The sequence below is a fragment of the Desarmillaria tabescens genome (genome assembly GCF_030435595.1).
Source record: "Desarmillaria tabescens strain CCBAS 213 chromosome Unknown EV420scaffold_4, whole genome shotgun sequence".
Lineage (NCBI taxonomy): Eukaryota > Fungi > Basidiomycota > Agaricomycetes > Agaricales > Physalacriaceae > Desarmillaria > Desarmillaria tabescens.
The window spans coordinates 1,506,697-1,534,480 of record NW_026848303.1 but is presented as its reverse complement, the minus strand read 5'-3'; the positions used below and the strand labels follow the sequence as shown (position 1 = coordinate 1,534,480).

General features: G+C 48.7%; 11 protein-coding genes across 11 annotated transcripts; 6 read left to right on the top strand and 5 right to left on the bottom strand.

Annotated features, from left to right (window-relative positions):
- Window positions 1-313: 313 nt before the first annotated feature.
- Window positions 314-2,845, bottom strand: EV420DRAFT_1301176 (uncharacterized protein). The gene is made up of 10 exons (XM_060468396.1): window positions 2,740-2,845; window positions 2,631-2,683; window positions 2,507-2,516; window positions 2,270-2,453; window positions 2,171-2,217; window positions 2,059-2,120; window positions 1,210-2,009; window positions 948-1,152; window positions 730-898; window positions 314-678 (listed from the first exon to the last, which is right to left on the bottom strand). Coding segments are annotated over exons 1-10 (1,587 nt in total). The 5' UTR covers window positions 2,742-2,845; the 3' UTR covers window positions 314-623.
- On the top strand, window positions 2,846-3,699 carry EV420DRAFT_1301173 (uncharacterized protein; the record flags this gene model as incomplete). Its single annotated transcript, XM_060468395.1, has 1 exon — window positions 2,846-3,699. Exon 1 carries the CDS (start codon window positions 2,866-2,868, stop codon window positions 3,697-3,699), a length of 834 nt encoding a protein of 277 aa, XP_060337157.1. The 5' UTR covers window positions 2,846-2,865.
- Window positions 3,700-3,727: 28 nt separating this feature from the next.
- On the bottom strand, window positions 3,728-4,777 carry EV420DRAFT_1261678 (uncharacterized protein; the record flags this gene model as incomplete). The annotated part of the gene is made up of 3 exons (XM_060467087.1): window positions 3,728-3,941; window positions 3,995-4,250; window positions 4,309-4,777. 3 exons carry the CDS (start codon window positions 4,775-4,777, stop codon window positions 3,728-3,730), a joined length of 939 nt encoding a protein of 312 aa, XP_060337156.1.
- Window positions 4,778-5,445: 668 nt separating this feature from the next.
- On the top strand, window positions 5,446-9,501 carry EV420DRAFT_1261189 (S-adenosyl-L-methionine-dependent methyltransferase; the record flags this gene model as incomplete). Its single annotated transcript, XM_060467052.1, has 16 exons — window positions 5,446-5,612; window positions 5,665-5,899; window positions 5,954-6,472; window positions 6,510-6,577; window positions 6,625-6,840; window positions 6,897-7,251; window positions 7,303-7,709; window positions 7,758-7,937; window positions 7,994-8,227; window positions 8,288-8,551; window positions 8,607-8,807; window positions 8,858-8,898; window positions 8,956-9,030; window positions 9,095-9,189; window positions 9,243-9,335; window positions 9,388-9,501. 16 exons carry the CDS (start codon window positions 5,446-5,448, stop codon window positions 9,499-9,501), a joined length of 3,264 nt encoding a protein of 1,087 aa, XP_060337155.1.
- EV420DRAFT_823440 (ribonuclease H-like domain-containing protein) lies at window positions 9,324-11,064 on the top strand. The gene is made up of 6 exons (XM_060483611.1): window positions 9,324-9,335; window positions 9,388-9,801; window positions 9,855-9,909; window positions 9,956-10,058; window positions 10,118-10,377; window positions 10,431-11,064. Exons 2-6 carry the CDS (start codon window positions 9,686-9,688, stop codon window positions 10,917-10,919), a joined length of 1,023 nt encoding a protein of 340 aa, XP_060337154.1. The 5' UTR covers window positions 9,324-9,335; window positions 9,388-9,685; the 3' UTR covers window positions 10,920-11,064.
- Window positions 11,065-12,318: 1,254 nt separating this feature from the next.
- Window positions 12,319-15,052, top strand: EV420DRAFT_1511085 (RabGAP/TBC). Its single transcript, XM_060471548.1, has 6 exons — window positions 12,319-12,958; window positions 12,996-13,051; window positions 13,101-13,501; window positions 13,549-14,034; window positions 14,085-14,509; window positions 14,565-15,052. The coding sequence occupies exons 1-6, from the start codon at window positions 12,466-12,468 to the stop codon at window positions 14,765-14,767; spliced, it is 2,064 nt and encodes a 687-aa protein (XP_060337153.1). The 5' UTR covers window positions 12,319-12,465; the 3' UTR covers window positions 14,768-15,052.
- Window positions 15,053-15,276: 224 nt separating this feature from the next.
- EV420DRAFT_1261831 (ribonuclease H-like domain-containing protein) lies at window positions 15,277-16,429 on the bottom strand (the record flags this gene model as incomplete). The annotated part of the gene is made up of 5 exons (XM_060467097.1): window positions 15,277-15,707; window positions 15,761-15,842; window positions 15,897-15,951; window positions 16,009-16,300; window positions 16,342-16,429. The coding sequence occupies 5 exons, from the start codon at window positions 16,427-16,429 to the stop codon at window positions 15,277-15,279; spliced, it is 948 nt and encodes a 315-aa protein (XP_060337152.1).
- Window positions 16,430-17,976: 1,547 nt separating this feature from the next.
- Window positions 17,977-19,646, top strand: EV420DRAFT_1511079 (uncharacterized protein). Its single transcript, XM_060471547.1, has 4 exons — window positions 17,977-18,640; window positions 18,692-19,109; window positions 19,132-19,305; window positions 19,359-19,646. The coding sequence occupies exons 1-4, from the start codon at window positions 18,012-18,014 to the stop codon at window positions 19,506-19,508; spliced, it is 1,371 nt and encodes a 456-aa protein (XP_060337151.1). The 5' UTR covers window positions 17,977-18,011; the 3' UTR covers window positions 19,509-19,646.
- A 703-nt stretch (window positions 19,647-20,349) lies between these two features.
- EV420DRAFT_1636904 (peptidase S28) lies at window positions 20,350-22,565 on the top strand (the record flags this gene model as incomplete). Its single annotated transcript, XM_060476649.1, has 12 exons — window positions 20,350-20,620; window positions 20,673-20,717; window positions 20,775-21,026; window positions 21,094-21,121; window positions 21,175-21,231; window positions 21,290-21,474; window positions 21,525-21,707; window positions 21,767-21,788; window positions 21,836-21,945; window positions 21,999-22,012; window positions 22,060-22,312; window positions 22,360-22,565. 12 exons carry the CDS (start codon window positions 20,350-20,352, stop codon window positions 22,563-22,565), a joined length of 1,626 nt encoding a protein of 541 aa, XP_060337150.1.
- A 363-nt stretch (window positions 22,566-22,928) lies between these two features.
- On the bottom strand, window positions 22,929-24,792 carry EV420DRAFT_1511070 (uncharacterized protein). Its single transcript, XM_060471546.1, has 8 exons — window positions 24,588-24,792; window positions 24,063-24,532; window positions 23,792-24,011; window positions 23,682-23,735; window positions 23,538-23,630; window positions 23,496-23,503; window positions 23,351-23,432; window positions 22,929-23,293 (listed from the first exon to the last, which is right to left on the bottom strand). The coding sequence occupies exons 1-8, from the start codon at window positions 24,754-24,756 to the stop codon at window positions 23,256-23,258; spliced, it is 1,134 nt and encodes a 377-aa protein (XP_060337149.1). The 5' UTR covers window positions 24,757-24,792; the 3' UTR covers window positions 22,929-23,255.
- Window positions 24,793-24,929: 137 nt separating this feature from the next.
- Window positions 24,930-27,237, bottom strand: EV420DRAFT_1617591 (ras guanine nucleotide exchange factor domain-containing protein; the record flags this gene model as incomplete). The annotated part of the gene is made up of 4 exons (XM_060475260.1): window positions 24,930-25,439; window positions 25,493-25,813; window positions 25,861-26,189; window positions 26,247-27,237. The coding sequence occupies 4 exons, from the start codon at window positions 27,235-27,237 to the stop codon at window positions 24,930-24,932; spliced, it is 2,151 nt and encodes a 716-aa protein (XP_060337148.1).
- Window positions 27,238-27,784: the final 547 nt, after the last annotated feature.

Genomic DNA, 27,784 nt, shown 5'->3' with positions numbered 1-27,784 from the left:
AATGGAGCCTGCAGTGATGAAGAAAATACCGCTGATTTGGGATTTGACAGACCAGATTAGCGGATTCATGAGGATCACAAACCAAAGGCCCGGGTGGTGATATCAGAGCCTTTGATGGATAATTCGGAGGAATATAGCCCAGTTGTACGTCAGGAAGGTATAATTCGCAGTGCTTATGCATTTGGTGGAATCCAAGATGGGGAATTACTATATTGGGCAGCCGAAAAAAAGTTCGATCGATTCTCATTATTTTGTAGAAACCCGGTAATATGACCGAACAACATGGTGATTTGTCTTGCAATTGACTTCGGGTAGTAATAGCTAAGAATGCATTCATGCTAATCTCTACTACATACCCAAGTAAGCAAAGCGCTGACTATTTTTGACCGTAATCTTGTTTTTTGAAGCTTCGGTAATTGGTGAGGAGCAATGACAATATCGTACCCAATGAAGTCCATTGCCTATATGCTAAATTTTGTGACGATACGAGAGGAGGGGTTGAAGACAAAGGGGAAAGAGGGCACCCAGGGTCTCATCTGTACCATCAGTGGCCCGTTCAGTTAATCATCGAACGCAGGTGCATTCATATTATGATAAAAAAAATACATGAGATGAAACACAGATCAGCGTCGCTTCGAGCTTCGACCGTCATCCAATCCTGGAGAGCTCCTGCGTTTTCTGTAACAATATATGAGAACTTGTTTACACTATAGCTATTAGCGTACATACCGACTCGAACCTTTATCTTCAGGCTCCCCGCTCCCGGTCCGGCCACTGGTCCCTCCATAATCCAATCCGTCAACGGCCGGGGCATTTCCGTCGCGATCTTTGTACTTATTTTGATTCCTGGGCCCGGTAGGGACCCCAGGGGGCAAAGGAGATGCAGGACGGACTGTTCCTGAACAATCATTCGACAAGCTAACGCGAATATAGGCTATTGTACGCACCAACTCCCTCATATCCTCCGCGTCCTCTTCCTCTGACAGGAAACCCTCTTCCACGAGGGCCAGTAGCCAAACCACGGCGGGGATACTGTATAGGTGTTGCAGCCTTTGGCCCGCCAGGAGGTTGAGCGGGTGCAGGTGGCTCCATGACAGGATACATCTGTTGCTGTTGCTGCTGCTGCTGCTGTTGAGCCATTTGGGCTTGCTCCTACAAGCACCCTTTAACACACGACCGACTGAACGTAGGTAGGTAACTCGTGCTGACCTGCATGCCATATTCCCCAGTCATCATCATCCCCGGACCGCCATATCCTTCCTGCATCATCGCGACTCCTGGTTCCGGAGTGCCATTTGCACCAACCACAGGTACACCCTGCGTTGGCGTACCATCTGGCATCATACCCATGGCTCTCCCGTCTACTGGCATCATGCCCATATCCCCATTCATGCCCATTGCCATAGGGTTCATCATCCCAGACATATCCATCATCACTCCCGGACCCATCATACCAGGATTGGGACCCCCACTGGTCAACATCGCGTTTGTTCCAGTCATAACCATCTGCCTAACTTCGGGTGGAAGGGCGGTTAGTTGGTCTTCGGGCATGCCCGAAAAGTTCAGTACGCTCGTCTTGAGCACATTGGCGAGCTCGCCAAGGTCTCTTCTACGGTAACAATACGCCTCCCAGGAGATTTCATCGAAACCGTAGTTGAACCAGTCGCTAATGTCGGAGCCAGGTTTACGCCATGGCTTGTCCGACATAGCCGCGATGTCGACGTCCAGGATAGAGCGACCGTCCAGTGTACCCACAGCTGATGGGTCGATGGTGGGATGGGAAGGCGGGGCTGTCGCTGGAGGTAACGTCGAAGTGTCTATGCCATCGTCGAGGGCGGGCGTCTCCTCTGTCTTCGGCGCAGCTACAGAAGCCTCCAAGGGTTTTATTAACTGGGGCGCGGGTACTACTGGCTGGCTTTGTGATGGAGGTGGTCCGCCTATTGAAGCATTGGAAGCGCCTCGAGATATGGGAGTATATTCGGTCGTTAATGACGGACCAGAGGTTGGCGCTGGTGAGAATATAAACAAAAAAGAACCAGAAAGTAGCATACTACAAACGTTTTGGGGCTGGAGGTTGCGAAGAACTCCCTCCACTTCGAGTCAATGATGGTCGACCTTGCCTAATAGAATGTGCATCCGTGCCCGGAAACAAAACAAAGGAACTACTTACCTGAGATCAAGTGTCCGTGACGGTTGATCCATGATGAACTCGATATCCTGCAGCGACGATATGAGTAGAGAAAGGCATGAAAAACGCGAATGAACACACATCGTCGTCGTCACTTTCCTCTTCCTCTTCAACTTCCTCAGTTGCCTCGTCTGCCTGTGGCACCTCTGTATTATCCTCTTCCACGGGCGGTGTGATTTGCAATGGCACATTGGTTGTATTTTCGGCTTCAGCTTCCAAATGAGATACGACGCTGTTGGACACTCGACCGGTGTCTAATGGGGCCCTACCATAGAAGATTCAACGACAGTCAACAGGACAGCATTGAACAAGACTCACGGCTGGGACACTAACAAATCACGCGCAATGCAAAGTTAAGACCATGTTATTAACACGAGAGTATAGAGAGACAAGAGAGGAATACAGGTGCTGACGCATGCTGAAAACAAGGATAGGCTCTTACCAGGAATGCCTTCCGCAGCGGAACTCCCGTAAAGAAACTCATCATCATCATCCCTGCAGTAAAAACAGCCGGTGAGTAAAAGTCAAGGACAGTAATCGTAGAGACAAACATGTCTTCGTGGTTGGAAAGTTAAGGTGAAAGCCAAGAGCTGCGCGTGACAATAGGTCACATAGAGGTCACGTCGTTCCAATTATGCGTAATTTCCTAATTTGCTCCCTTTACAATCATCCTCAAAATGTTTTCGCTGGGCCATATACGGCATCGAATACCCCATCTGTCTCGAGGGTATGCTATGTCTTTGCAGCCAGGACGGCCACTGCCAGGTCAGACAGCTCCCCGCGTCTTTTCGGGAAGAAAAGGCTTCCAGTACAACAATTACATGCAAATCCTCAAAACGACTCATACCTCTCCTCTCATCTTCCTCAGTCGCGAAGATTTTTCCGCAGAACGGCTGAAAAAGCTACGCATTGACCTCCTGGTTGCCTCCAGTCGAGTACCACCACCGAAAGACTCCCAGCCCATCCCTAGTCCCACTTTGACTGTTATTCACAGTGGTGTTTTTGGTGCCGCTCTACGCGATTTCCCTGGTATTAACATCGCGGAAGCCGAGAAAATGATAGAGGGTGTTACTGGGGGATATGCCATTCTTTCGATTCCCATGTTCCATCCGCCATATCTTAGCGCTATTCTACGCGCTCTTGACCGGAGCGTTCCGCCGCGGCCCAAAAAGACAGAAGAGGAGATTGCGAAGCAGTTGGCAGCGAAGAATGCTGATCCTGCGACACCAGGAAGGAGGATGAAGCGACAGCGGGCAGTACTGGTGCCGGAGATGAATGTCCTGGGAGCTCTCATTGAGGGGAAGATTCTCCTTCCGCCGACAGTGAAGGATGTCGCCAATTTGCCAACATTGGACACGCTCAGATCGCAGATAGTGGGCTTGTTGAGTACACCAGCGACTCAACTGGCGGCAGTGTTGGGTGAAGCGAGTGGTGGTAGACTGGCAAGGACATTGGAGGGATACAGGCAGGCGCTAGAAAAAGCAGAATCATTGGATGATGCTTCATCATGATATCTACTACATCTAATACTATCTCTATTCAATCCTTAAGGCAGAATTCCCAAGTACGATCCTCGCCTCCTTCTCCAGTTTTACCCGTGCCATGAGCTCGTTCGCCCTTCGTCATTCGGTGTTCGTAACCTTTCCAAATGTCACGATGAAAGACGAAAGACCTTAGAATTATGTACGCAGGATTTGGTGGTGTACTCCCCGACGTTGGTGGAGGCGGATGCTTCGCCAGCTTGGGAATCTCCCTGGACCGTTACAATCAGCACAGAACACGCATACAGATTATATATAAACTTACCAAAGAGTATAGGGTGGAACGTTCCGTAGTGTTATAAGGATTGTGCCCCTGGTGCCAGTTTCCACAGATTTATCCTCATCTGCGTCCTCCACTTCTTCGTCGTCGTCGTCGTCGTCGTTCGCGCGTTTTTTCTTCTTGGAACCAGTAACAGAAGGCATCGGTCCGATTTTCAGCAAGCTGGCAGCTGCCCTCAAAAAGTTCAAAACAAGGACCTGGTTGGATAGAATATTCCTGTCCTGGTCAGTGATGCCTTTACCTGTCATCTCAAGAAGCAGTCAGCGTTGAAAGAATATGTTTGAGAGTAGTATACTCACCAGCATGAGGGAAATTCCAACATATCCTGTCCCATCGTCGTCCTTTCAACAATGCTATTTTATCCAACTTCGACGCATCCACACCGAAATGAACCTCGACACCCCGCTCTCGCAAGAGAGCAACAATCTCTTGAGCATCTAGGTACTTTGAATAGCACTCCTCCTCAGAGTCATACGCCGTTGCGGTGATGTTACCGGGTGGAATGTGAGTCAATGGTAGAGGAGCATCTTGGATTAAAGCGCGCGCGAATGAAAAGTTTCCTTCCCCGATGAGCAGAATCGTATCTGTTGCAGAGAACGGTATTGTTGGCTTGGACGTCGAAGGAGCAAGAACTTTTCGTTTTCTAGGCTGTTTTGTACTGTTCGCTTTTTGTTCCGATAGCCGAGCAGCTTTTGTTATCTGCTCCTTGTGCTTTTGGCGTGATTGCTGGGACTGGAGAGCGGATTTCAGCGATTTTCCTTTGCCCATGATCGCAAAGGGTGAACTGGATGCACAGCCACGCAGGACCCACCTCGATCGATTATTCACGGCGGTCAGCCTTGAAGCTTGACCTCGTACACAGTACCGCATGGCATTACATTAACCGAACTGTTCAACATGCCGCCCAAATCCAACAGGCCTAATGCTTTCGAAGTGTCTTTTCCTGATGAGGCTTGCTGCCATTCGACGAGAAGAACAGGCGCGTCTCACAGCCAAATTCGCACCGACGCTCCAGACATTAAAGAGACCGGCAAATGCTAATCAGCGAAAAAGGAAGGACGAAGAGCGACGTCCTCTGGTGCAGGTTCAAGGAGCTTCCAGATCTGTTGAAGCACCGGTATGTTGGATATAATGGCATATGATCCCTTAATCAACTCTTGTATTCAGCCTCCCAAGAGGCGAAAGCGCAATCTTGCTCCCAGTAAATTCTATCAGTATATCCGGAACTTTACATCTCTTGACTCAGGCATGCAGTTGAACATCCAGTGTACTACGAACCACCTGCCGGCATCCAGACATTCGAGGAGACAAGACGCTTGGTGCTTCCTGGAGAAGACCCCGAACAAGTCGACAACGAGCTCAAAATCATAAGATACCTCACCAACTTTGCGTTCTATGACGATAGCAACGGCAAGGCCCTCGTTCCACTGTCTCTAATGGAGGAAAACGATGGGGTGGCCCGGATCTTTCGTGCATCGGGTTTCGTCAGACCAACCTTCGTCAACGATGAAGACGAGGGACAAGAAGACGGAATGGATGAGGACGCGTATCTTCACCTTAACTCTATCATAACGTTCAGTTATAATTACACTAAAATGGATGAGTATGACACTTCTCGTCTGTGGAGTTTCACCTTGGCTGACTTACCTACCAAGTCCCGTATACCTTGAAACAGAATATGGTTGGTATCGCCTTGAACGCCCTTCTCCCAAGTATCAGCCATTTTTCGAGAGATTTATAGTCCCGCGTCGAATAGCGCAGTTTGTTATCTCTTCAGCTGTAGCTCGCCGACCTCCAGCCACTCGCCAGGAATTCCTTAGACTCTTGGAGGACCAGAATGATGCTTTTGGTGGTAAGTTAACCAGAGATGATTTGACAGAACCGGCGACGGTACGTTCTCATACCTGGATTACGTGCGTTCTTGACTCCCTACCCCTTCCTTAGATATCCCAAATTGAAGAGGCTTTGGATGAGCATGAGCGTGGAGAGGAGCTTCGCCGTCTCCCCTTTATTAGGGCGATCTTTCCGAATACGGACGTATCTGCGGCCAAGAGGAAGCGCAAGACTAAACGGCATCTTCTCAACCATCGTCCCCCCGAGATACCAGAAATCGCAGGCTTAGATCTTGATACCGCCGTACTCCAGCCTAAGAATCAGACACCTACCCATGCTACGCCTGCTATTGCCACCCTGGCAAAAGATCTATTTCGCGAAGATCTACAAGTCCTCGGCGCTCCTCCTCCTCCAGTCGACGAGGAAAAGAAATGTCGGGAACAGCAAGAAAACCGCGACATTCTGGAGGTTCTCATTAGACGCGCCAACCGCCGCCACAAGAAGACTGATTGGCGTCGCGATCAACGACTTTCTACTAGCTCAAGGTATCTGAAAAGCGTTTCAATAGACGATGTGACAATTCGCGTGGGTCCCCTTGTTCGTATTTGTTCTGCTAGTCTCATAGGACGTGTAGATCGATGATGATGTTGTAATCTTGTCCGAAGAGAATCGCGAATGTTTCCCAGAGAAGATTGCGGACGTTGTGTTTGGTAATGGCATTGCAGAGTACTTTCGGTGGGTCTGCAGTTTAGTCTGAGTGTCTCGTAACTCATTGTTGGAAGGTTCGCAAAGGTATTATTCATTGACTTCGAATCAAATCAGGCGCATGTCCTTTGGTATGATCATGGATCCAGTACCATCTTGGGGGAGCTTGCGCATCCCCAGGAATTGTTTGTGCTCGATCATTGCACGAGCATCCCACTTGCCTCGATATGTGGAACCGTAAAAGTGCATCATTCACCAGAAGGATCTGTGCCTTCAAATGACTTTTACTGCCGGTAGCATCCAAACCTGTTCTTAACCGATAACCGTTCACTTACAGTACACATCCTAGGTTCAAATACGACAAGGCAACCGCGGCTTTCGTGAACCCCGATCTTGAAGCCTCAGAAACGGCCTCGACACTCCAACCGCCGAACAATTGTCCCAACTGTCTATTACGGGATCAACGTGAGCAAGAAAAATCTGCTGTCAAGATAGCGGACGGTATCGCATCTGGTGGAATTCATTATCACATCGACGACTTCGTACTTTATGCATCCTCCGGTGGACCTGCTGCCATTGGTCAAGTCATTGATATCAAGACCTCTGATCGTCATACGGCCTCAGCTCAATCGAGCGTCAGTGTGAGGCCAGTAGGTCGGATCAGCGACCTTGACGTTCTACCTGAATCGGAAATAAGAGATGAGGTGTGATTGTCTTGTACTCTAGCAAGTTGTTCCTGACCCAGTCCCGTGTAGCGGCATGTCTTCCTCACCAGTTCGAAGAACTTGGTGTCCGTTGATGCAGCGGATCTGCTACGCGTTTGCTTCGTTTTTCCGTATACACATATGACAGAGGAAGATGATTGGCTAGCTATGTCCGCCGATCATTTCTACGCGAAATATACATTTCCCTCTCTCAAAGTAACTTCTTGGAATGCCAAGACGGTCATCGACCCGTTTGACGTGCCCGTATGCAAATCCTGTACAGCACTAGAACTCAAGCGGTTCCAGGATATCAAGGACATCCATGAACGGGTGAAACTTCCTACTCTGGATATCTTCGGTGGTGTTGGAGCATTTGCCTCGGGAATGGCTGAGGGATGTCAAAGTATGAAGGTTACCCATGCAATCGAGATTGCACCATCACCTGCGGAGACATATAAGTGCGTGTGAGGTTCTTGTCTGGTTGATTCCACTGACACAACACGTAGGCGCAATTTCCCTAGTACAACGGTCTATAACCAATGTGCAAATACCATGCTCAAATACATGGTCAAGCATCACCATCGGCCAGGTCAGATGAACCCTCCCCTCCAAATTTACAACAAGAAGCCTGTGCCTTTACCTCCTTCCCCGGGCCAGATCAAAGTTATTGTCGCTGGCTTTCCCTGGTGAGACTTCGTTGAGTTCCTCCTGACTGTTCATTCTCAACCTCTTCCTTCCCTAGTCAATCACACTCAGCTCTGAACATGTACAAACACGAGCACGATAAGAAGAGTAATCTTATTCTTACAACACTGTCGATGATGGATTTTCTTCGGCCAGAGTATGGCTTCTTTGAAAACGTACCCGGATTTATCGATTACAGGCCCGATGCATCCCAGTTTGGACCGCACAAGCTTCAAGGTGGCATGGAGCAGGGTGGGCTCAAGTTCATCCTCCGTGCTTTGATAGACATGAAGTGAGCTCCCTATTCGTCAACTCAATAATAATTTCTTATGAGTGAACGTGCTTTTACAAGATATCAAGCCCGTTTTGGCATCTTAGATGCAGCTCATTATGGGACTCCGCAGCGGCGAAAGCGGTTCGTCATGTGCGTGGCGCAGCAAAACCAAAAGCTACCGTCCCTTCCACAGCCGACGCATGACTTCCCCAACACGGAGAAATTAATTATTAAGCTGTCCAATGGCGATTCTATCACCCCGATTCGAACGACCAATGGAACTGCGTCGCATCGATGCGTCACTATTGGTGATGCTATTAGTGATCTGCCAAGATATGACTAGTGAGTCTCTCCTATTAAACTGATACTGTTTTACAGGCTAATGCATTGAAAATAGCAAGCATCCAATTCCAGGAAAGCACGTTGACCGGGGAATCAAGAGTCTCCACTGCAAGTCCACAGATGCTCGGTGTGGTTATGAAGGCAAAATTCCTTATCATCACGCGCCATCTACCCGGTACCAGAAGGAAGCAAGAAAGAACGCAACATCAAATCTCCAACATTTTACAAGGCCTTTGAAGGAGAAGATAGTGGAACGGTATATTCAATTGTTTACGCCTTTTTCATGGGCTAATGAACCTTCAACAGGATAGTCAATATTCCTTTGAGCGCTAATGCTGATTATCGTTGTACGTATCTTGCTATAGGCACACAACCTCTGTTTGCAGTCTGACATTAGCCATCAGCTTTACCGGGTGATCTCCATGAGTATCAAACAGTGAATCCAAGGTCTGCGAACGCGAGAGCAGGGTTCCGTCCTGGTATGTTCCTGAGCTTTGTCCGGCGGAATGTTGTAAATTCCGAACTCATTTCTTCCATTTTCAGGCATGTACGGCCGTCTAGATGCTAACGATGTTTTCCCAACAACTGTTACGAATGTCTACGTCACTGCGAAGCAAAGTCGAGTACTCAATCCCTGGGTATTCTATTCTTTATCCTGTAAAGCTTCGGTGTACTGACTGTGGTTGTACAGTGTCATCGAATGGTGACAGTCAGGGAGTTGGCTCGTTCGCAAGGATTCCGCGACGACTTTGTGTTTGAATCGCTGTACAACAATGTTGTTACGGTATGTTTAAAGGCACCATTTACGAAGTACGTACTAATGCGATGCTCCTTAGATCCACAGGCAGATAGGGAATGCGGTGCCCTGGCCTGTGGCTACGGCCCTAGGACGGGAGCTACAAGCCGCCGTCCTTGAAGATCCAAAGTACAAAGTTATTAATATAACATAAAGTGTTTTTATTGCAATGCATAGTCAGCATTATTTCTCGTTTCCAGACGGCCTCTATGGAATTCCTCCTAGAATCACTCATGCCGGCTGTCGCACACCGTATCAAACAACCCTGACACGTCTTGAACCGAACGCGTTTGCATTCTGTCAAGCTTGAAAACCGCGCGTCAACATCTGTTTCCATTATGTCTGAGGGGTCCGCAGACCCAACCATCGTATTCTTTAGCGGTTCCTGCAGGAACAATGGCCTCGTCGACGGTGCTGCCGGTTCAGGTGTTTGGTGGGGTACCGAACAGCCCAAGTCAGTCTTTTCCCGATTTATTGCCGACGACATCCAACTTTTTTTTTTTGCAGGAACCTAGCTATTCGCACACCAGGAAAACAGACCAACAACTGCTCCGAGCTATTCGTTGGTATCTTTCAAAGTGCCTGAACACTCTTGACATATTCATCAGGGCCTGCTGAGCGTACTGGAACAAATACGGCGAGACGATCTAGAAAACGCGAACAATTCAGACGCGTTTCTCATAAATACGGATCGAAAGTATACGTTCGATTGTAAGCCATGCCTGACCAGGTCACTTTCAGCTGCTAAAGACGCGTATTTTGTCATCCAGGCTTCACCAAATACCTCCCAAATTGGAGAGTAAACAATTTCAGCAAACCCAGTGGGAAGGGATCCATTCAAAATGTCGAACTCATTCGCTATATTGCTGCTCTTCTCGAGTACGTGTCGTTGAGACATGATGTAAAGCTCGCATTGGTATCTTCGAGTGAAAATCGTCAGGCGCGCCTCTTGGCGGAGCAAGCAGTGAATTTGGAGAAAGTGCAGGAGGTTGTATGGTCGGATTGCAGGAAGGAAGTTGAGAAAAAGCTGGTTCGAATTGTTCATCTTCGCGCTCTTGTTTCTCGACTGATGAGGGAAAATAGGCACTAGCTCGTGAAGAAATTAAGCATAAAAAGGCGCAGATGGGACGTGAAGCGTTTAACAAAGAAGAAGAAGCTCCAGAATCCTCGAAGAAACGCAAGAAGGAGACAAAGAAAAAGAAGGTCGCTCAGGAAGTGTCAGTGATAGCACCAGATAAAGCGGACGAGGGTCAGGGCGGACGGCCTAAGAAAGATAAGAAGCTCAAGAGGAAGGCCAAAGATATGGACGTTGGCCAGCAGCAGGAAGTGGTTATACGAGTCGAGGAGGAAAGACCAAAGAAAAGAACGAAAAGGAAATACGACGCAGAGGAAACAGAGCTGGAAATCGAGAGTAATCCTGCCCGGCCTCCGAAACCAGAGAAGAAGAAACGATCAAAGAAGGCGGCAAAAGTGGTGGTTGTGTTGAAAATTCAGGTGGAGACCAAGGAAAAGAAACATCGACGAAAGGAGGGGCGGGAAGGGAAGCGGCGTCGGCATGATCAGACTGAGTAGTTTCATGTAGGATATGAACATTGGGACGCCCTTGTTTGACTTTTCTTATTAACCTACGCATATCTCGACTTGTAGCAAGACCTTCGGGAATGGATCGGGGGAGGTTTGCTTGATAATACCTTGGCTTCATTCAAGTCGGGGAACTCGGTGACAGGATTGCCTTGTAACCATCCATCATTGCACTTTCAACGACGTCTGATTTTCCCTTGTGGGTAGTAATTGTCTCAAGTAGGGAATTTCTGATGTACATGCACTGCAGGTCCTGCTGTTGCAAAGCAATAACTGGACCATGGTGATTGCTTTGAATGATGCAGCACGTCTGTGGATCAGTCTCGTTAATCATAGACTCGAGCACTCGACCCACCGGTTCCCAGCTCGACGACAGTGGAATATCCAAGTTGCATCAACCGCCCGTAAGGTTGGTTCGAGTCCAGGAGAGAACAGATTGAAAATAGTGACAGATTTCGCGATTGGCCTATGATGGAGATTATTTTGTCTCTCTGCCAAGTCGTAAGGACTGATGGGCTAATTTCTCGGAGAGCACTCAGTATGCAGGCTGACTTGCTCCATCCCCCAAGCTCCCTAGAACCAGATTTAGCATCGATAAATCGATAAGAGTCCGAACCCGCCTAGAGTTTTACATGGATCTTGCTCCATTCAATACAGCAAGGTGCGACTGCTCGACGTCGACGGTGGCAGGCAAAGTGCGACTCGCTTCTGAACGCTAGCATGCTACTTAACTTTCTACGCCATGTGTTCTAGTCGACGTTGGTACCATTTGACTTGGCAACCCCGAGATGTCACGGTAATTCACGACAAAAATCCGAGTTTTATGGATTCTCCTTCCAAATTCGTTGTCCTCTTTGCATCCGGCCGCGGTACATCATGTATGTCACTAAGCTGACGTGCTTAATTGCCACACGATTCGGCTTCCCTATCATTCTCAAGGAACCTCGACGTGTTAACACCGGCAATTGTTGTTTCCACCGAACCCTATGCATGTGTTGGGTGTACTGCTCCTGCGCTGGTACGGGCGAAGAGCGGGATATGTTGAGTCACCTGCCATGCTGTCCAGTCGCATCCGTGTCGGAAACCCGCAAACGATTAATGGTACGTACATATTTGCGGTCACCGTTGAAACACTGCGACGAGATAGTAGTGTTGAGAAAGAGAAGACAGAAACTGTATGGGTAAGGATCCGGGAGTGGAGTAATTATTCTAGCGTTGAGATGATACAATTACTACGGACTTGAGATTTATAGATGAAACGAGCAATAAATGCAATTTGGTTTGCCAGCGGTAGCATCTGACAATCCACATTTAGACGGTGGAAGATAATGTGGGTTCAGTACGTGGCCGATAAAACGCCCGTGAGAGCATGCAGCAATCGGCGAATAAACCGGCGCCCACAAGCTCCCGACGGTAACTCCCAAAGAGATCAAAGAAATCAGAAACAATTCTTAATAATATTCCCGCCACCGACGAAGCTTGTCTTCTTACCACCATCTTCGCTATCCTTCACTCTCCTCTTTTATCTTTTCTTTTCATGGAGGCCCCCGCGGTGGTGCTGGCATCATCGTCCAAGCATCATTCAGCGACCCTCGCACCTTCACCTTTCTCTTCTGCCACCACCTCCTCCAGGACTTCTTCCTTCGCTGATTCTCGGTATTCCACCGTAAAGGCATCCCGCCAGTCCTCGGAGACTGCCATCGTCTCCATCTATTCCATGTACGGCGATGACCACGGCAGAAACAGTTGGGCCGCCTCTCACGCGCTTTCTACCGATATGGCCAAGACCATGATTCCTCAGGTCACCCTGGCTCTCCCTGAAGACACTCTGGACGATGATTTTGACACTGAACTCGCCTACTATAATACAGACAGACCACCATTAATAGATCTCACAGACGTCGCACCCAAGGCCAATGGTTCGCCCATCACGCATTCCTCTTATTCGCGCCCTGTATCCAGCTCTGCGACGCCTTCCTCCTTCATGTCAGAGTATAGCAGCCGACGTGGCTCGTCCGGGCATTTTCGTAGTAGCGATGTCACCGACTTCTCCTTGCCTTCGACCAGTGTCCCAGTCGGACGAACACTATCCTTCATCTCCCAACTCCAGGTGCCTATCTGGCGTTTCGTATAATTCGCCAAATCGAAAATCCACGACTTTCCGCTCGCGAGACCCTCTCTCCTAAACCTACCTCAGCCTCTTCTTCACCATCCCAGTCGTCAGAAAGGGCAATAACTCCGGTACCAGTACCAGCAGATCGACTTACGGCTAACATGATTTCTCCTATGTTACCTCTCAAACATCCACTGGAAACGACTCTGCAAAGCAAAACCTCACTTGTTCCGTCAGAAGGCGAAGACATGGATGCGTTCCATGTACGTAACACCTACGCGCAGTTGGACATGTCGGGAGTAAAAGGCGATGGCTATGAGGAAGGAGTTGAGCGGACACGAGCTCGGATAGGCGCGAGCCGTGCGAGCCAGCTTTGTGCAGAGGCAGCCTTGGGTGATGGGACGGAAAAGTCGAAGGAGTTGGATGAACAAGAAATACAGACGTTAGCCAACGTTGACCGGTGCGTACATTCCTCCTCTATCTGCTACCCTTCTCACCGTGTTCTAGCTATGGGTTTTTTAATGTCCCATCGCATGACCGGTTAATTTTGCTGCCTGCCGCACCTTTACTGAAACGGCTTAGCCGGACAACTGCGGGCCCACCCTCCGCTTCCACGTCTGCAACTTCCCTAGATTCATTACCACCTACTCCCACCCCTGTTAAAGAGGCTTCTCGTATCGCTAAGTGGAACCGAATGTTAGAACCCGAACAACGCGACGAAGGCGCCAACGTCCAAATATGGCGGGTGAAGCCTTCTAAGGGACTGAAATTGTCAGAACGCACGTACAAAGGCATTCCTGACCGGTGGCGTTCTGCTGCATGGGAGTTACTCTTGAGGAGATTTTCGAGGACCGGGAACGCAGAAACGACCAAGTTATGCCAGGACTATCGCAACGCTCTGGACAAGCCATCGAGTTACGATATCCAGATCGATTTGGATGTTCCACGGACAATTGGAGGGCACATAATGTTTCGAACAAGATACGGCGCAGGGTGAGTCATCTCTCTCGCTTACTGTCCTCGTTTTTCTAATCTTTGACCAGGCAACGATCACTCTTCCATGTCCTTCACTGCTTCTCATTACGTTGTTCGCAATGCGGCTACGTCCAGGGCATGGGTCCCATTGCTGCTACATTGCTATGTTATTTCGATCCTGAACGCGTCTACGCCTCGTTGGTCCGTTTGCACGATTCGTATACGCTGCATAACATCTTCAGCCCCGGGTTCCCTGGTCTACTGGAAGCAATATATGTTCAAGAGAGAATAACAGAACACATGATGCCTGATGTTTATGCCGCTTTCAAAAAGCATATGATCTCAACCACGTCCTACGGTACGAAATGGTATATCACGCTCTTCGCCAACTCGGTTCCTTTTCAGACACAGCTGCGACTATGGGATGTTTTTTTATTAGAAGGACAAGACCTTTTCATTGCTGTGGCCGTGTGTATCGTCTGGGTATATCGGGGTACGGGTCTTTCCGTGCCATTCTCAGGTTCATCTCTTAATGCTACCTTTGGCAGATCATATCACATCGTCCAACGCCAACTTCGAAACTGTGCTATCGCTTCTATCGTCCTTCTTTGTTCCCGAAGACGAAAACGCTGTTCTATTCTGGATAGAAAAGACCCTTGGGGACAAGAAGCTGCGATCGAACATGGCCAAGTGGAGATTGGATTGGCGAAGGCTGGTTGCAGAGGGCAAGGATGCCAGCGCGCTGCTTTGAGGAGTCCGTTTCTTCTTATCCATTATTAAGTATCCTTATCGCACTTCTTTCGTATCTCGTCTGCATTCACAACTGCATCGTTTCATCCTCATGCATTCATGTACATACATACACTCCGCAAACACATACGTATACCTTAACCTTACTACTCTCGTTTCGTTTTTTCAGGTCCTGGGTTCGTTCTTTCTGCAGTCGCATGTTTTCTGATTTACTATCTGTTTGATTGCTTTGCTGTTCTACTTAATCTTGGTAGCATGCATCTGTACAACTGCGCAATGAGATCATCATCGCATTATTAGGGCTTCAGTCGCCGGTATATACACAATGTACTACTAAAAGTACACGGGTGTGAGAAAACATACACAAGATATAATACATTCACAAAGTTCAAAGTCAGCACGAAGTGCATCAGAGGAGATCCAGCTCAATGTCATCGTCGTCTAAGAGCCCATCAGCGTAGAAGGCTGCCTCCTGAATTGAAAAATGTCAAAGTCTAACTCTTCTTTGACCTAAGAAGTACTCACTTCTTCAGTCAAACGTGGGGCGGGCGTTGTTGTTGTTGTCTTCATCGGTGAGGACTGTTGCACGGGCTTCGGAATAGGATTCTCCTTACGAGATGGAGTGGCGGGTTGTTCTGATCGACGCTTCATGTTCTTCAACTCGGTGTTCATTTTATTTGTCAAGACTTTCTCCAGATTCTCCCAGTTGCGTTCTGGAACCTCCGGAAGTGTAGCACCAATGTTTGCTTGACGGTCTGCTGCTTCATTCCCCTCGATACCCATATGTCCCTGAACATACTCAAGGTTAATCTTTCGTCCTAGCCGATCCGATCGTTCAAGAAGTCTTGCAAGGTATCTGATGAGAGGCGCATTCTCTACTGGCGTGCCTTTGGCAGTCATGAAGTCGTTGACCACCCATTTCTGTAACCATTGTGTCACGCCTAGAGAACCCAGATAAGTAAGGGTGTCAAACAAGTTTCGAAAAGGCCTATACAGTTTATTGAGTATCTGGAATCAGTTTTGATGCGAAGAGGATTGGTTTCAGTCTGAGATTGTTCGAGTACCCGCACAATAGCCTGCATATTTCAGTTTGAGCGACAATCGCTGATAGCTGAGAAAAAGATACTAACGATAAGCTCTGCGCGATTGTTGGTCTGTTTGCCTGGACAGCGTTCTGCCAAGTTCCTATGTCGGACAACCGCTATCAAGCACCATAAAGCACATTAGATACGTATCACTTACCTGGGATCGTTATGACCCCACCACACCCCGACTCCTGCCACGGCTCCGGTCTTGCCGTTGCCTTTACACGCACCGTCCGAGAAGACGGTAATTTCACCAGGAATGTTGGCAACCTGAGATGTATCCGAAGTTGATGGTACTGATTTTGATCCATTTGTGGCAGTTGAGGTGGTCTGCGCTGATGAAGGAACGATGTTGGTTGATCCTCCTGACGTGCCAGTGATGAACTCTTGTGCCAATTGCGCCGTCGGAAGTTTCTTGTATTTGGCTCCGGGAAAGCCTTTAATTTGTTCTTCGCACTCGTCCCTAGAATGTCTCAGTTCGAAGCTGGACCGAGCTGGGTCATGAGAATGTACCAGGTGGAGTATATGCCAGGACTACGTCCAACTCTTACGGCGTAGAATGCTGGACCTTTGGCCATTGATGCAGGGGTAATTGAGATGGGGAACGGAGGCCTGCGTGGGAGAGCACGAGAACAAGTCGGAGGTGGCTGCGAGTCAGTGCAGGAAGTCAGACGCGTGTATCGCGGCCGCGAATATTGAACCGCGCAGCACGTGATGTGAATCTTGCGAAAATATTTGATGACATCCCAATATGGAATTCGCTTATGACAGGCTATGACTCTCTTGTCGAAGCAAGTAGACCGTATAGCCCGTGAAACGGAAGAGGCTCTGCTTTGTTCTACGTTTTCAGCAAGGTTTGGCCATTGAGACTGGCCATTGTCCTCCGTTCTGGTCGCGGCTGTCACTTCGAGGCAATACTATCGGCTGTAAAGCGCTTCTCTTTCCTGGTCGTCTGTACTCCCCAAGTATGAAATACCTCGTCAGAGACGGGATTATCCTGGCCCTTATTCTATCTCAAGCGGTGATGGAACCGGATGTAGAAGGATTCGTACGCTTTCGAGCACAGCCCTGATTTCTCGGTCAGCGCTTCTCTTTTCGACGACAAGAACAGCTGCATGTCTTGTTCCCAACTCGGAATACAACGACTTGGTTACGCAACACTCTAACCAAGCTTGGAGTCACCCTGAGCTGTATGACATTAAACTTGCTGTACTTACCATTCGTAGACAAGGACACTTCCTAATTTGGGCTTTGCCTTGTCTTTCCTCTATAGGTCCAGAATTTCATGGAGTATCTCTCCATTGCTATATAACAGAGCGCCAACGCTTGAGTTTCTTCAACAGCACCGACTGGTCGATTGGAAGGGAACCGACCATCCACACCATCACTTGTGCAGGACATCTCTTGCCAAGTCCTTCGTTTGACGTTAAAGTTCGCAAGCACATCGGTATCTCATATTGAAACGACCATTCTATCCTTCCCATCCTTTACGGTCTCAGTCTCCCACACGCACCGTACTATTCTTGCCTCTGCCCACGCAGTGCTCTTTCTCTGACGCTTTAACGACACCACATTCAATGATGTCCTTCTCTTCGTCGCCTTCATCGCCTTCCTTCTTCCCTACCGGCTCAACGTCTCCAAACGCATTCTCATCCTTCTACCAGTCTCCACGAGACGCACATGCCATGTACGCCTCCCTGTCTAGCAAGGGGTCTAAAGGCCAGGCGAGAGGAGCGTCACAAAACCGGACTCATGGGGTCCCAAGTGGGTTGAAGAAGTTGGTGTGCTGCAGGAAATGATTGGCGGAGAAATGAAGAAGCCGCGATACCATTGGAACATATGGATTGTAGAAGCCCTTGCTTGGGCGCATTTGGAGATTTCATTGTCAAGTAGCACTTGAGGGAGGTTCACGGAGGTTGCCGGCTGCAGGACAGGAAAACGAACGAGACGCCACGATCATCACATATTTGTAGCTGCTAGCATTTTCATTCGACCTTCATCGTAGCATATTTTTTGATTGTATTTTTAAATAATACTTGCCTTGCTTTCGCGAAATCTTCGGGGCGCCGGACCGGGTCTGCCGACCGGTCTTTGTTGTGGTCAACAAATGTAATGGCCTTTTTAGCGCTGGCCACAACGTCGTGCACGACATCCCTAACGATGCCTCAGCAATCTCGCTCTGCAGTGATGTCCTCGAATTCACACATCGATACGGCATACTCTCTTTCTCTGCTCTCCGAGTATAACCACACACTCGACTCTTTACCACTCGACCTCTCACGCAATTTTGCGGACCTTCGGGAACTCGATGCCGTCCTCTCCACTGCCATGGCATCTATAACAACCAAAATCCACAATCTTACGCAGATGATAGAAGACGGCAAAGGCAAAGAAGAGCGCCTTTGGTTGTTGTCCGAGATTGCAGAGGAGGCGAGAACCCTCAAACCGGGGGGTGAGGATAAGATTCGTGTCGCCTGCCAGGCTGCGGATAATCTCAAGTCCCATATGAGTCACCTCCGTACTTTGGCAGAGCACATCCCCGGCTTCGATGCTTCCATTCTCAATCGACAAACCACCTACCCACATGTGGCGAGCAAGACCTTTATGCCGGTCACGATGACAGAAGGTGGAAGAAGACGACGAGGCAACTATGGCTCTCTGTTGACGAGCGCGACGGACCCTAGTCCTGTCAAACGAAAAAGAGCCCCGCGAGACGATGATGGGACTCCGAGAAAAGAGCGAGCAGTAGACGGACCAAGCAGGCCGCGTAATGGCGGTCGAGGACGCAGGTACGCCGGAAAATTCTGTCTTAAACATATGGTTTTCATTACTTTCTACAGAAACGAACGTGCCGGTTCTCCAGCTGACTCGGTCCTTTCTGTCACTTCGTATATGCCGCCCCAACCACCCCAGGCATCTTCGCGTGGAGGTTCGACACATGGACGAACGAACGGCACCGGTCATACTCACGGTGGCAACAGGAGGTCGCGTACTGCTGCTAATAGCCACCGTGGTGGATCGCCTCAGAACGAACATTACCCTAACGGCACGTACGATCACGGTCTGCCCAACCACGGATCGCGTCGAGAAGCTTTCAATGTCCCGCCCTCAGCATCGCATCCATCTCTTCCCCTTCCGTATCATACCAATGGCAATCCCCATCCCTTTGAGCTTCATATACCGAACGGTGGCCCCCTGGGAGGTGTAGTTGCAGGCCCGGGCGAGTGGCCCATGCCCAGACAGCTAGAGGGCCCCGGAGTGCCTGTTCCAAGGAATCCAGCAAGCCTACTCTGAGGCTGGTATGCCAATGAATGTTGGCTCAGGTGCAGAGGACGAGGGTACTGTAGAGCAAGACGGCGAAGCAGATGGCGACAATCGCAGATACTGTGTCTGTGACGGGTACAGCTACGGTGACATGATAGCATGCGATGACTCGAATTGTGAAAGAGAATGGGTAAATCATTTGTTATCCCTGATGAACGAAAGGCTAATAATTTTTTCCCCAAGTTCCATTTGACCTGCATCGGTCTAGAGGTACCCCCCGAAGGAAAATGGTATTGCGATAATTGCTCAAACAAGAAGCCGGTAAAGCGCCCGGGCCGCGGAGGTAAGCGGCGGGGTGGACATCGTGCAGGCGCTGGGCGAGGGACTACATAGGGCAATCAACTGCAATATATCATGAATATACGATAGAGTCGGACTTGTGATGACGTTATTTATTTGCCTTTACCCCCAGGGACAAATTGTCATGCTTAAAACGTTTTCCAAATTCGAATTGATGGTCAATCAAGGCAATATCTCATCCTCTGCTGGATCATTCATACACCGCCTGCCAGCCTCCTAACTGTCCCGCCTCAATCTGCATGTTGTTGGAGAAAATGACTTTTGATTCGCCATGCTGTTTCTTCGGTCCGAGTCCGGTATCGACTTCGAATTTTCTCAGGAATCTGATCCTTAAAATTTTCGTTCTGGACCAGCTGGGACTTGGTACTTGCTCTGCCAGCTCAAGTGATCTGGCGTTCCGTACTGGTTTAGTTGCATACGCAGCCATACAAACCATGTGAGGGCCATAATTGCTCACAGTTCGCGAAGCCGCTATCTTCGATGCATTATTGTATCCAAGGACGCTGTTGAACGGTTACTACATCAAGAACGCCTGGCTCAATTGGTCCCGTCTGGTCTGTTCCGCTGATTTCGAAAATCGCGGCTCGAAGCTCATTCAGTTGCTGGACATATGCGGCGGCGCAGCGCGCGATTATGACCGATTCTCTGACTCGGAGATGATGGAAGCACACCGCCCAGAAACTACGTCTACATCAGTTATAGGTTCCATCACGATGTTTCTGACTCGACCAAAGGAACCCTGAGCTTCCTCAGACCGGTTTGCTTGGTTCTACAGCCCCTTGACCATACGACGCCGCCAAGGCTTAATGAGTATTTAAAGGTCGAGTAATACGACTAGTATCTTCGCCCCAGAGTTAGTTCTCAATTCTCCGCTATGCGTTCGATCCCACTCGCTCTCGCTCCTCTATCATGCTTGCTTGGACTTGCATCTGCTATACTCAAGGACGGCCGTCCTCATGCAAATATGATGCCTATGCCCATATTTCCCTCAGTTGAAGCCCCGTACCTCGCTTCGACCGCTCAGGCGAAGGCCACTGTTGCCTACGACACCGTGTACTACTTTGACCAGTTGATCGACCATAATAACGCGTCTCTGGGGACGTTTCAGCAACGTTATTGGCATACTTCCGAGTATTATGAATCCGGTTCGTGTGGCGTGTTTTTCTCCGCGCCGATCTGCTGACCCGCACCATTTAGGCGGTCCGATCATCCTGCTTACTCCCGGGGAAAACAATGCTGAGAGTGCGCCGTTTTCATTTCTTGCATGCTTCTGTAATTAACGGTTATCACATCTGTCAGCGTACTACCCTTTTCTTACCAATATCTCAATCTTTGGCCAGATCGCACAACAGCAGCATGGAGCGGTTGTGATCCTGGAGCACCGTTTCTACGGTGCAAGTAACCCATACCCAGACCTTTCATCGCAGAGCCTTAAAGTGCTCACCATTCCCCAAGCCATTAACGATTTCGTCTACTTTGCTAAGAATGTTAAATTGCCAATGACAAATGGAGATCAACTGGGTCCTGATAAAGCACCTTGGATCTTGGCTGGTGGAAGCTACTCCTGGTCGGTGTCTTTTCTGTTCTGATTGAAGACTATAGATCTGATCTAGAATAGGTGCCTTGGTGAGCTGGACTATGGTAAAGTGAGTAAATCGGCTTGGTTTTGAAACAAATTTTGTTAATGGTTCACCACTAGCAACCCCGGATTGTTTTATGCCGGTTATGCGTCATCTGCAGTAGTGGAAGCAATAACGTAGGATCCACAAAATTCCGTACAGCCTCGTGCTCATTGAAATGGACGGCTTTTACAGGGATTTCTGGCAATATTACGAGCCTATCCGCCAGTACATGCCTGCCAATTGTTCCGCCGATGTGGCTGCCGTGATTGCCTATGTGGATGAAGTTTTCACTGGCGATAATACCACGGCCATTGACTCCGTCAAGGAGACTTTTGGCATGAGCAATCTTACTCATCTTGATGATGCTGCGGGTGCCCGTACGTCTGTATCCGGTATACGCGTGCTCACAAACTTATTTCGGAGTTAGTACGAAACAATCTCTGGGATTGGCAGTCTCTTCAGCCTACGTCAGGGCCAGATGCACTATTTTACCAGTTCTGTGATGCACTAGAAGTAAAAGATGGTATCAGCGCCCCTGCAGAGGGCTGGGGCCTTGAACACGCCCTGGCCTCCTGGGGCGCTTACTTTAAGGGCGAGTACCTTGAACATCGTAAGTGCTTACTTCTGGTCCGTGTTGTTCTATTGATTTATCGGTGTTCCGTTCATTAGTGTGCGGTGATGTTAGCGTAGTGTAAGTGACTGATGATCTTGTACTTCTGGCACTGACATCCAAGACAGAGAATGTTTGGGCACTTACGATGGGACCCTGGATTATTATACCAATACTTGCGGTGGGCAACTCTTACCGTTCCTGGATGTGGACCGTGTAGGTTTTCCTGGCGCCACTTGTGAAAATGATTGCATCTTTATCTAATGATTCTTCTATTCAGATGCAATGAAGTCGGCTGGTACCAGGTAAGGGCGCTTTGTTCAACTTTTCGTTCGACTGACACCGTGTTTAGGGCGGGCCCCCAGAAGGCCACCCCGCAATTGTCTCAAGACTAGTTAATGCCGATACTTTGTATGCTCAGGTCGGTCACTTGATCTCTCTGATGTCGCTGGTTTTCATGCCTGTGTTCCTTTCCAGCGTCAATGTGTTCTCATGTTTCCAGACGCGTTCTCGGAACCGTCCTGAACCCTCGGTCGCTAATGTCAACTCACGGTACACCGGTTGGGCCGTACAGGCCGATCGATTGTTCTTTGCCAATGCGAACCGTAAGTTAACCCCCCTTAGCCATGTTGTTGTTTCTTATGCATTCCAGGCGACCCATGGAGAGGTGCCACCATGTCCGCTGACGGTTTAGACATCCTAGGAACGCTGCTGCAGCCCATCTTCGTGGGTGATGGCTTTCATTGCTCGGACCTGAAAGTTGCAAATGCGGAAGCAGACAGCTCCATTGCCGAAGTCCAGACTCAAGCTCTGTTATCCATGAGCTCCTGGCTTGGAAGCTGGGCAGCTTCAATCTAAACATAAACATTATTTATTTGTAGTTAAACAAACATTGTTCAGTTATTATAAATCAATTCTCAAGTTCGCTTGTTTTTCACCGTGCCAATTTGCGAAGGACGTTCAGAATGCAGCCAATACCGGTAATATCTTTGAATCAGTATTCTCGAGACAGATGAATGAAGATTGATGCAGACCGCCCTGCGTTTCAGCCGCCCCCATCCCCATCGCTGGCCCCACTGCACTATATCAAACTCGATACTTTCCGAGTCTCTGGACGTTGACAATATCCATGGAGATAGCCCTCTTATGGAGATGACTCGCTGCCGCTCTACCATATGAGCCTATAGTAATGCGACTGATGCAATCCGTTCAAAGTCCTTCAGAGTAAGTGCCTTCGTCCTTATTCCTGGGTTGGGTTTCCAATAATAGATATCTATAATTATCACACTTATGACACTCTTTTTCCGACGTTATTGACTCGGAGATCTTTGTTTCTGGAAAACGACCAATGTGAAAAGTGAACCGTCCTGGGAACGGTTCGGAGTGTTAAAGAGCTACCTTCTTCTTCTTCCTCCCTCGAGTTCCCATGGGTGGCGATGTTTGTCATGAGGAAATGATTTATTTTGTGTTTGAGAGCCCTGCCCCTGCGGTTCCTCTTTACAATACGGCAGACCGGATAGTGATGCTCTTGTTCCCCCAAAGGCTTTCTCAGATCGTACATACGGTAAGCCCAGGAGAACCCAGACCTGCGACGATCGCGTGTTAGATAGAACCAATGAAATTTTCAATACAATGGACTTTACCATGGAGGTACAGTCGACCGCGTCGAGAGTCATAGGCTGCCGTACTAATGAAAGAAGCCAAGCTTCCATCGTCTTCCAGCACCTAAAATCAGATATGAAGCACAAGGATTAAACTTTAGGACCACGTTCAAGGTTTTGTCCGTACCTTCTCTCCTTTGTAGTTTCTCGCCGAAGAACGAAGACGGACCGGTGTTTATAGAAAACCTGTAAACTGAGACAGGACATGGGGTTGTGAACAGGTTCATCATTGCTTTGAGTGCATCCTGCGCTCTCGGAATACCTGGATCCGACGCGTCAGATCAAAGCCAAACGGGTACGTTCGGAAACTAACCAGCCGCCCACACAGCCCCAGTTTCATCCATGGACAAATTATCGATGATAGTTTCTGGTTCGTCTTGTTAGCAACCGTGGGTAGAATTGAAAAGAGCAAGAAATCTTCACCGGAGGGGATCACGTCTGTTAGAACGAGTGTATTGTCTTCCTGCTTCTCTAACACGCGTATTCCACTCGAGAGGGTGCTGGAGACATAAATGGTTCCGTTGTCAGCTTGGACGATACCGTTGTTATTGAGCATTCCAGATATCGATGTCTTGCAGCCTTCTTCGACGTGACAGTAGCCAACAGACGAAGATGGCCTCAAGAACTCGTACAAATCTCGTGTCTAACCCCTCGTTGAATTGCGGTAAATGGGTGAAGCAATGTCTAAACTCACAAGGCCGGTTTTTGGTCCCCCTCGATCATTGGTGAAGAAGAAGCTCTTGCCATCGGCGGAGCCAATAACGTCGTTGGGGGAATAAATAATGTGGTGTTCAACGGTTCGTAGATGTGTCAAAATTGTGTTTCCAACGGAAGTTTTGAATATTTCAATTGAGGAGTCGTAGCCCACTCGTGCAGGGTCTTGAAAGCCCAGAGGCAGACGGTGGTGCACGAGATATACAAAGAGTTCTTGAGTATTAGTGGATGATGGAACGACGTCCATGCCGTGGAATACGACAGTGCGAGACATGTCAAAATTTTGTAGGGAGAGACGGGTAATACGTCCGTCTGGACTATACATCGCAAAGTAGTTGGTTTCAGAGCTCGGTATAGTAGCTTCTTTTGATGGATGCAACGCATGGAATCGTTGTTTCAGTGTCGAGCAGGCCATATACACATTTCCAGTTGCATGGTGAAGCACTATCTCTGTAAACGAGAGCCCAGTTAATGACTATACAAAAGAAAAAAGACAATGGTTCACTTTCACACCCTTCTACCTCAAGAATGGTTTTACATCGCCCATTATGTTCGTATGGCCCGACAGTTCGACCGATGCCAAATGTTGTCAGCGTGGGACTTAGATAAACTTGATAAAATATAGCGAGAACGAGAACAAAGATCACAGTCGTTGTAGCCAGAAGGCCTGCCATGTCTTAAGCAGTCGTGGCAGAAAGCAAGAATGATCGTGACTTTCAGGGTCCATAGTTAGGGGCTATACAGCCCTATGTTGAATATTGAATACCTGTCCGCTATATACGCATGCATAAATCCAAAAGCATTAAAAAAACACAAGAAAGCAAAGTTGAGAAAGCAAAGATGAAAACTAAAAGCCAGCAGCCTCCAACCCCCTACGGATATCTGCGTGTTCCAGCTCCGAACGCTGTACGTCTTGACTTTTTGCCCAAGCCAAACTCCAGTCCTTCGTACCAGTTGTCCGTAGATTTAAAGAAATAAAGCCCCGAATAGACATACTCTCTCCAATATTATACGGTTTCGACTGGTGCCGTAGCATCTGTGTTATAGTCTCATACCACCGCTGCCGCTTGATAAACACAATTCGGCCATCATCCTCGACGTCCTCAAACTGATCCTTGGTGTGGGCAATATCGGTAAGGTACATCCCTACAAAAGGTACGCAGGGACCCTCGGCGTTACTTTGAAGATTTCGAAATGCGGCGAAGCCTCCGGAAGGTTCGTTATATTTCAACAGCGCGTCAAGATTCGTCTTTCGCCCCACATGGGCCCATGTGAGATGCAACCGCGTGATGACAACACTGCTGAGCGCTGTAATAAGCGCGCTCATAGATGCGAAGTTATTCATATTTCGGCATTTCTAGGGCGGCGATCAGAGTGATTTCTGTGGTGAAGATAGCAATGAAGTCATACCTCGGCGACCTTGATCCAGAGGTCAATAGTATCCGCCCGTTTTCCTAGTGCTTCGTTGTTCAGGATACTGAAGGTTACCCAGGACGCCAGTTTATCATGGGTGGCGCAGAAAGTGTTGAGATTCGGGGCCAATTGAGGCGACTTTGCATACAACAAACAATCTTGAGGAGTTATCTTGTTGTAGAGAGTATACTCAAATAGGGACAGCTGTTCGGCCAAATCTGTGGGATCAAGGCGGAGAAGGTCGCCCTTATGATCGCGAGATTTTTTTCTCCGACGAGGGGATACTACGGGCGATTCCACGTAGGGACTAGCAAATGTCTGAAGGATCTGAGTGCCGTGAAAGAGTCCGATTTTGATATACTCACCAGCCGCTCGATAGATTTGACAATTAATTTAGCCGTCACGGCAAGGGGAGGGGTTACGTCGTTGAGGAAATCAGTGAGGTGCTGGGCTATGTGTGGCTCTTCCTCAAGTAACCGGTGATCTTCAAGCCACATAGTAAAGACAGTCAGCACTATGCGTTGTGTAGGGAGAGAGCATTTCTCCCTCCATTCTTCATATTCTGGATCCGTTATCTTGCTAGGGTATTCCATAGCATAAATACCCACAAGTGCGGTGAACAGCTGATCGGCGGTCATGAACGTCCGGAATGTCATCAGAAATGCGTTCCGAAACGTGTTTTCCTGTGCGGCCTCTGTAGAGGTAGTTATGAATTAGTAGATGGCGGATATGCAGGATAGTTAAATCTTACTGATAACATCTTTGGAGGTTTCCGACGTGAGTTTCTCCACCAAAGCCTCTGTGGTCCCGGAGCGGACCTGGCCTTCGCTGTCAATCCTTAGCTGATCTGAGTGCCGTGACTTCATATACCATGGGGAATTGGCCTGAGCTTGGACAGTGCTGATGAACGAGACCGCTTCCTCGCTTCCCGTAAGCTGCTTAATCTTTTCCAAACGGCGTCTGTCAGAGGCAGATGGAGATTCAGCGTCTGAGTCATGTTCCGAAGCCAAAGGAGAATAATGGCGCCGTGGGGGATTTCGGAGAGGTGAGAGTGGCTCGAGGGTGGCGAGCTTATCCCTGCATGAGATCTCGGACATGCTGCAAGGGTTCCTTAGCTTGCGTCTGACAGGCACGGTTATCAAAGGAGGATGGGGTACTGGCGTCTTGGGAGAGGGAGGGTGGTGTGGTCTCTGGTGGGTCTCCGGCGAAGACCATGGCGACCGAGCAGATACATGTTTTTCTGCCTCAATAAGTAAAGGAGACTCGAGGACACTAGATATCTGTGAAGTAGGTGCAGAGTTGTAGAGCTGCTCAGCGTCATATTCAAAGACGCGAAGTTCTTCCAGAATACTGCGCAGTCTCTCCGCCATTTCCCACGAAAGCGGGCGCACAAAGGCTTGTGGTATCCAGCCAACGACATTGCCTCCACGTCGCATTGCTGCCCACCATCCGGTGGCTTCCTGTGTGATGATATCGAGCATTTCGTTCCTGCGAAAGGATAGGTGAATTGGATTGTCCGACTGGAAATCATACATGCACAACACTGTGCATATGATGCTGCTTGGTTCGGAGACAGAAGAAGGTGGAGAGCTCTCCATGGTCTCTGAGCTGGTCATTGCAGAATCCGAGGATGATGTATTTGAATCCGATGATGAGGCACGAAAGTGGTGGTAAGGCGATGGGTCTATGGACAGATGAAGAGACTGGCGAACTCTGGTGGTGTGAGAGAGGGTCGTGCTCATCGTGGCGGCAAAAGAGCAGAATAGAGATGGCGTCGAGTCAGAAGATGCAGAGAACCGAAAGCAGTACTAACAGAACGGTCACTTCATCATGGATGTATTGGATCCATAAGCGGCAACCGTCATCCAAACAACCATCACAGGGGCACGATCAGATCACCCCGCTTTCTGCCTCCGTAAGGACCACTAACAGTAAATATATTGCGACACGGATCCTTTTCCTAGTACAATTGAATATCCTGGAATATCCTCGTAGGAGCTTTCAGCTCAATTCACCGTTATTGTTATCATATCCTTGCCGTCACACTGCACATGCTGTCCAACTGATGTTAGAGTACAGCATTGAGTATTTGCTTCTGCTTCTTGTTGACTAACAGGACGGCGAGCAGCATAAATCAGAACCCGGAACACCGAATTACGGTTAGGATATCAGATGGTCAGAGTTCAAGACATACCAGGATTATTTAAACGCTGCTTTAAACATGGTGTTTTTTGGGTGTTTTGATCGAGCTTTTATAGTTAACCTAACCGAGGGCTGGCAGGTTGTATT

Coding starts and splice junctions, on each gene's coding strand:
- EV420DRAFT_1301176 (XM_060468396.1), bottom strand. Junction 2,218..2,269: donor AGGAAAGTGACGACGACGAT/GTGTGTTCATTC, acceptor TCGTCGCTGCAG/GATATCGAGTTCATCATGGA. Junction 1,153..1,209: donor CTGGGGAATATGGCATGCAG/GTCAGCACGAGT, acceptor GGGTGCTTGTAG/GAGCAAGCCCAAATGGCTCA.
- EV420DRAFT_823440 (XM_060483611.1), top strand. CDS start 9,686: ATGTCTGAGGGGTCCGCAGACCCAACCATCGTATTCTTTAGCGGTTCC. Junction 9,802..9,854: donor TGGGGTACCGAACAGCCCAA/GTCAGTCTTTTC, acceptor TTTTTTTTGCAG/GAACCTAGCTATTCGCACAC. Junction 10,378..10,430: donor AGGAAGTTGAGAAAAAGCTG/GTTCGAATTGTT, acceptor GAGGGAAAATAG/GCACTAGCTCGTGAAGAAAT.
- EV420DRAFT_1511085 (XM_060471548.1), top strand. CDS start 12,466: ATGGAGGCCCCCGCGGTGGTGCTGGCATCATCGTCCAAGCATCATTCA. Junction 13,502..13,548: donor ACGTTAGCCAACGTTGACCG/GTGCGTACATTC, acceptor ACCGTGTTCTAG/CTATGGGTTTTTTAATGTCC. Junction 14,510..14,564: donor TATCGTCTGGGTATATCGGG/GTACGGGTCTTT, acceptor TACCTTTGGCAG/ATCATATCACATCGTCCAAC.
- EV420DRAFT_1511079 (XM_060471547.1), top strand. CDS start 18,012: ATGCCTCAGCAATCTCGCTCTGCAGTGATGTCCTCGAATTCACACATC. Junction 18,641..18,691: donor AATGGCGGTCGAGGACGCAG/GTACGCCGGAAA, acceptor TACTTTCTACAG/AAACGAACGTGCCGGTTCTC. Junction 19,306..19,358: donor CGAATTGTGAAAGAGAATGG/GTAAATCATTTG, acceptor TTTTTCCCCAAG/TTCCATTTGACCTGCATCGG.
- EV420DRAFT_1511070 (XM_060471546.1), bottom strand. CDS start 24,756: ATGGCAGGCCTTCTGGCTACAACGACTGTGATCTTTGTTCTCGTTCTC. Junction 23,736..23,791: donor AACAGACGTGATCCCCTCCG/GTGAAGATTTCT, acceptor AAGACGAACCAG/AAACTATCATCGATAATTTG. Junction 23,631..23,681: donor TGGGGCTGTGTGGGCGGCTG/GTTAGTTTCCGA, acceptor CGTCGGATCCAG/GTATTCCGAGAGCGCAGGAT.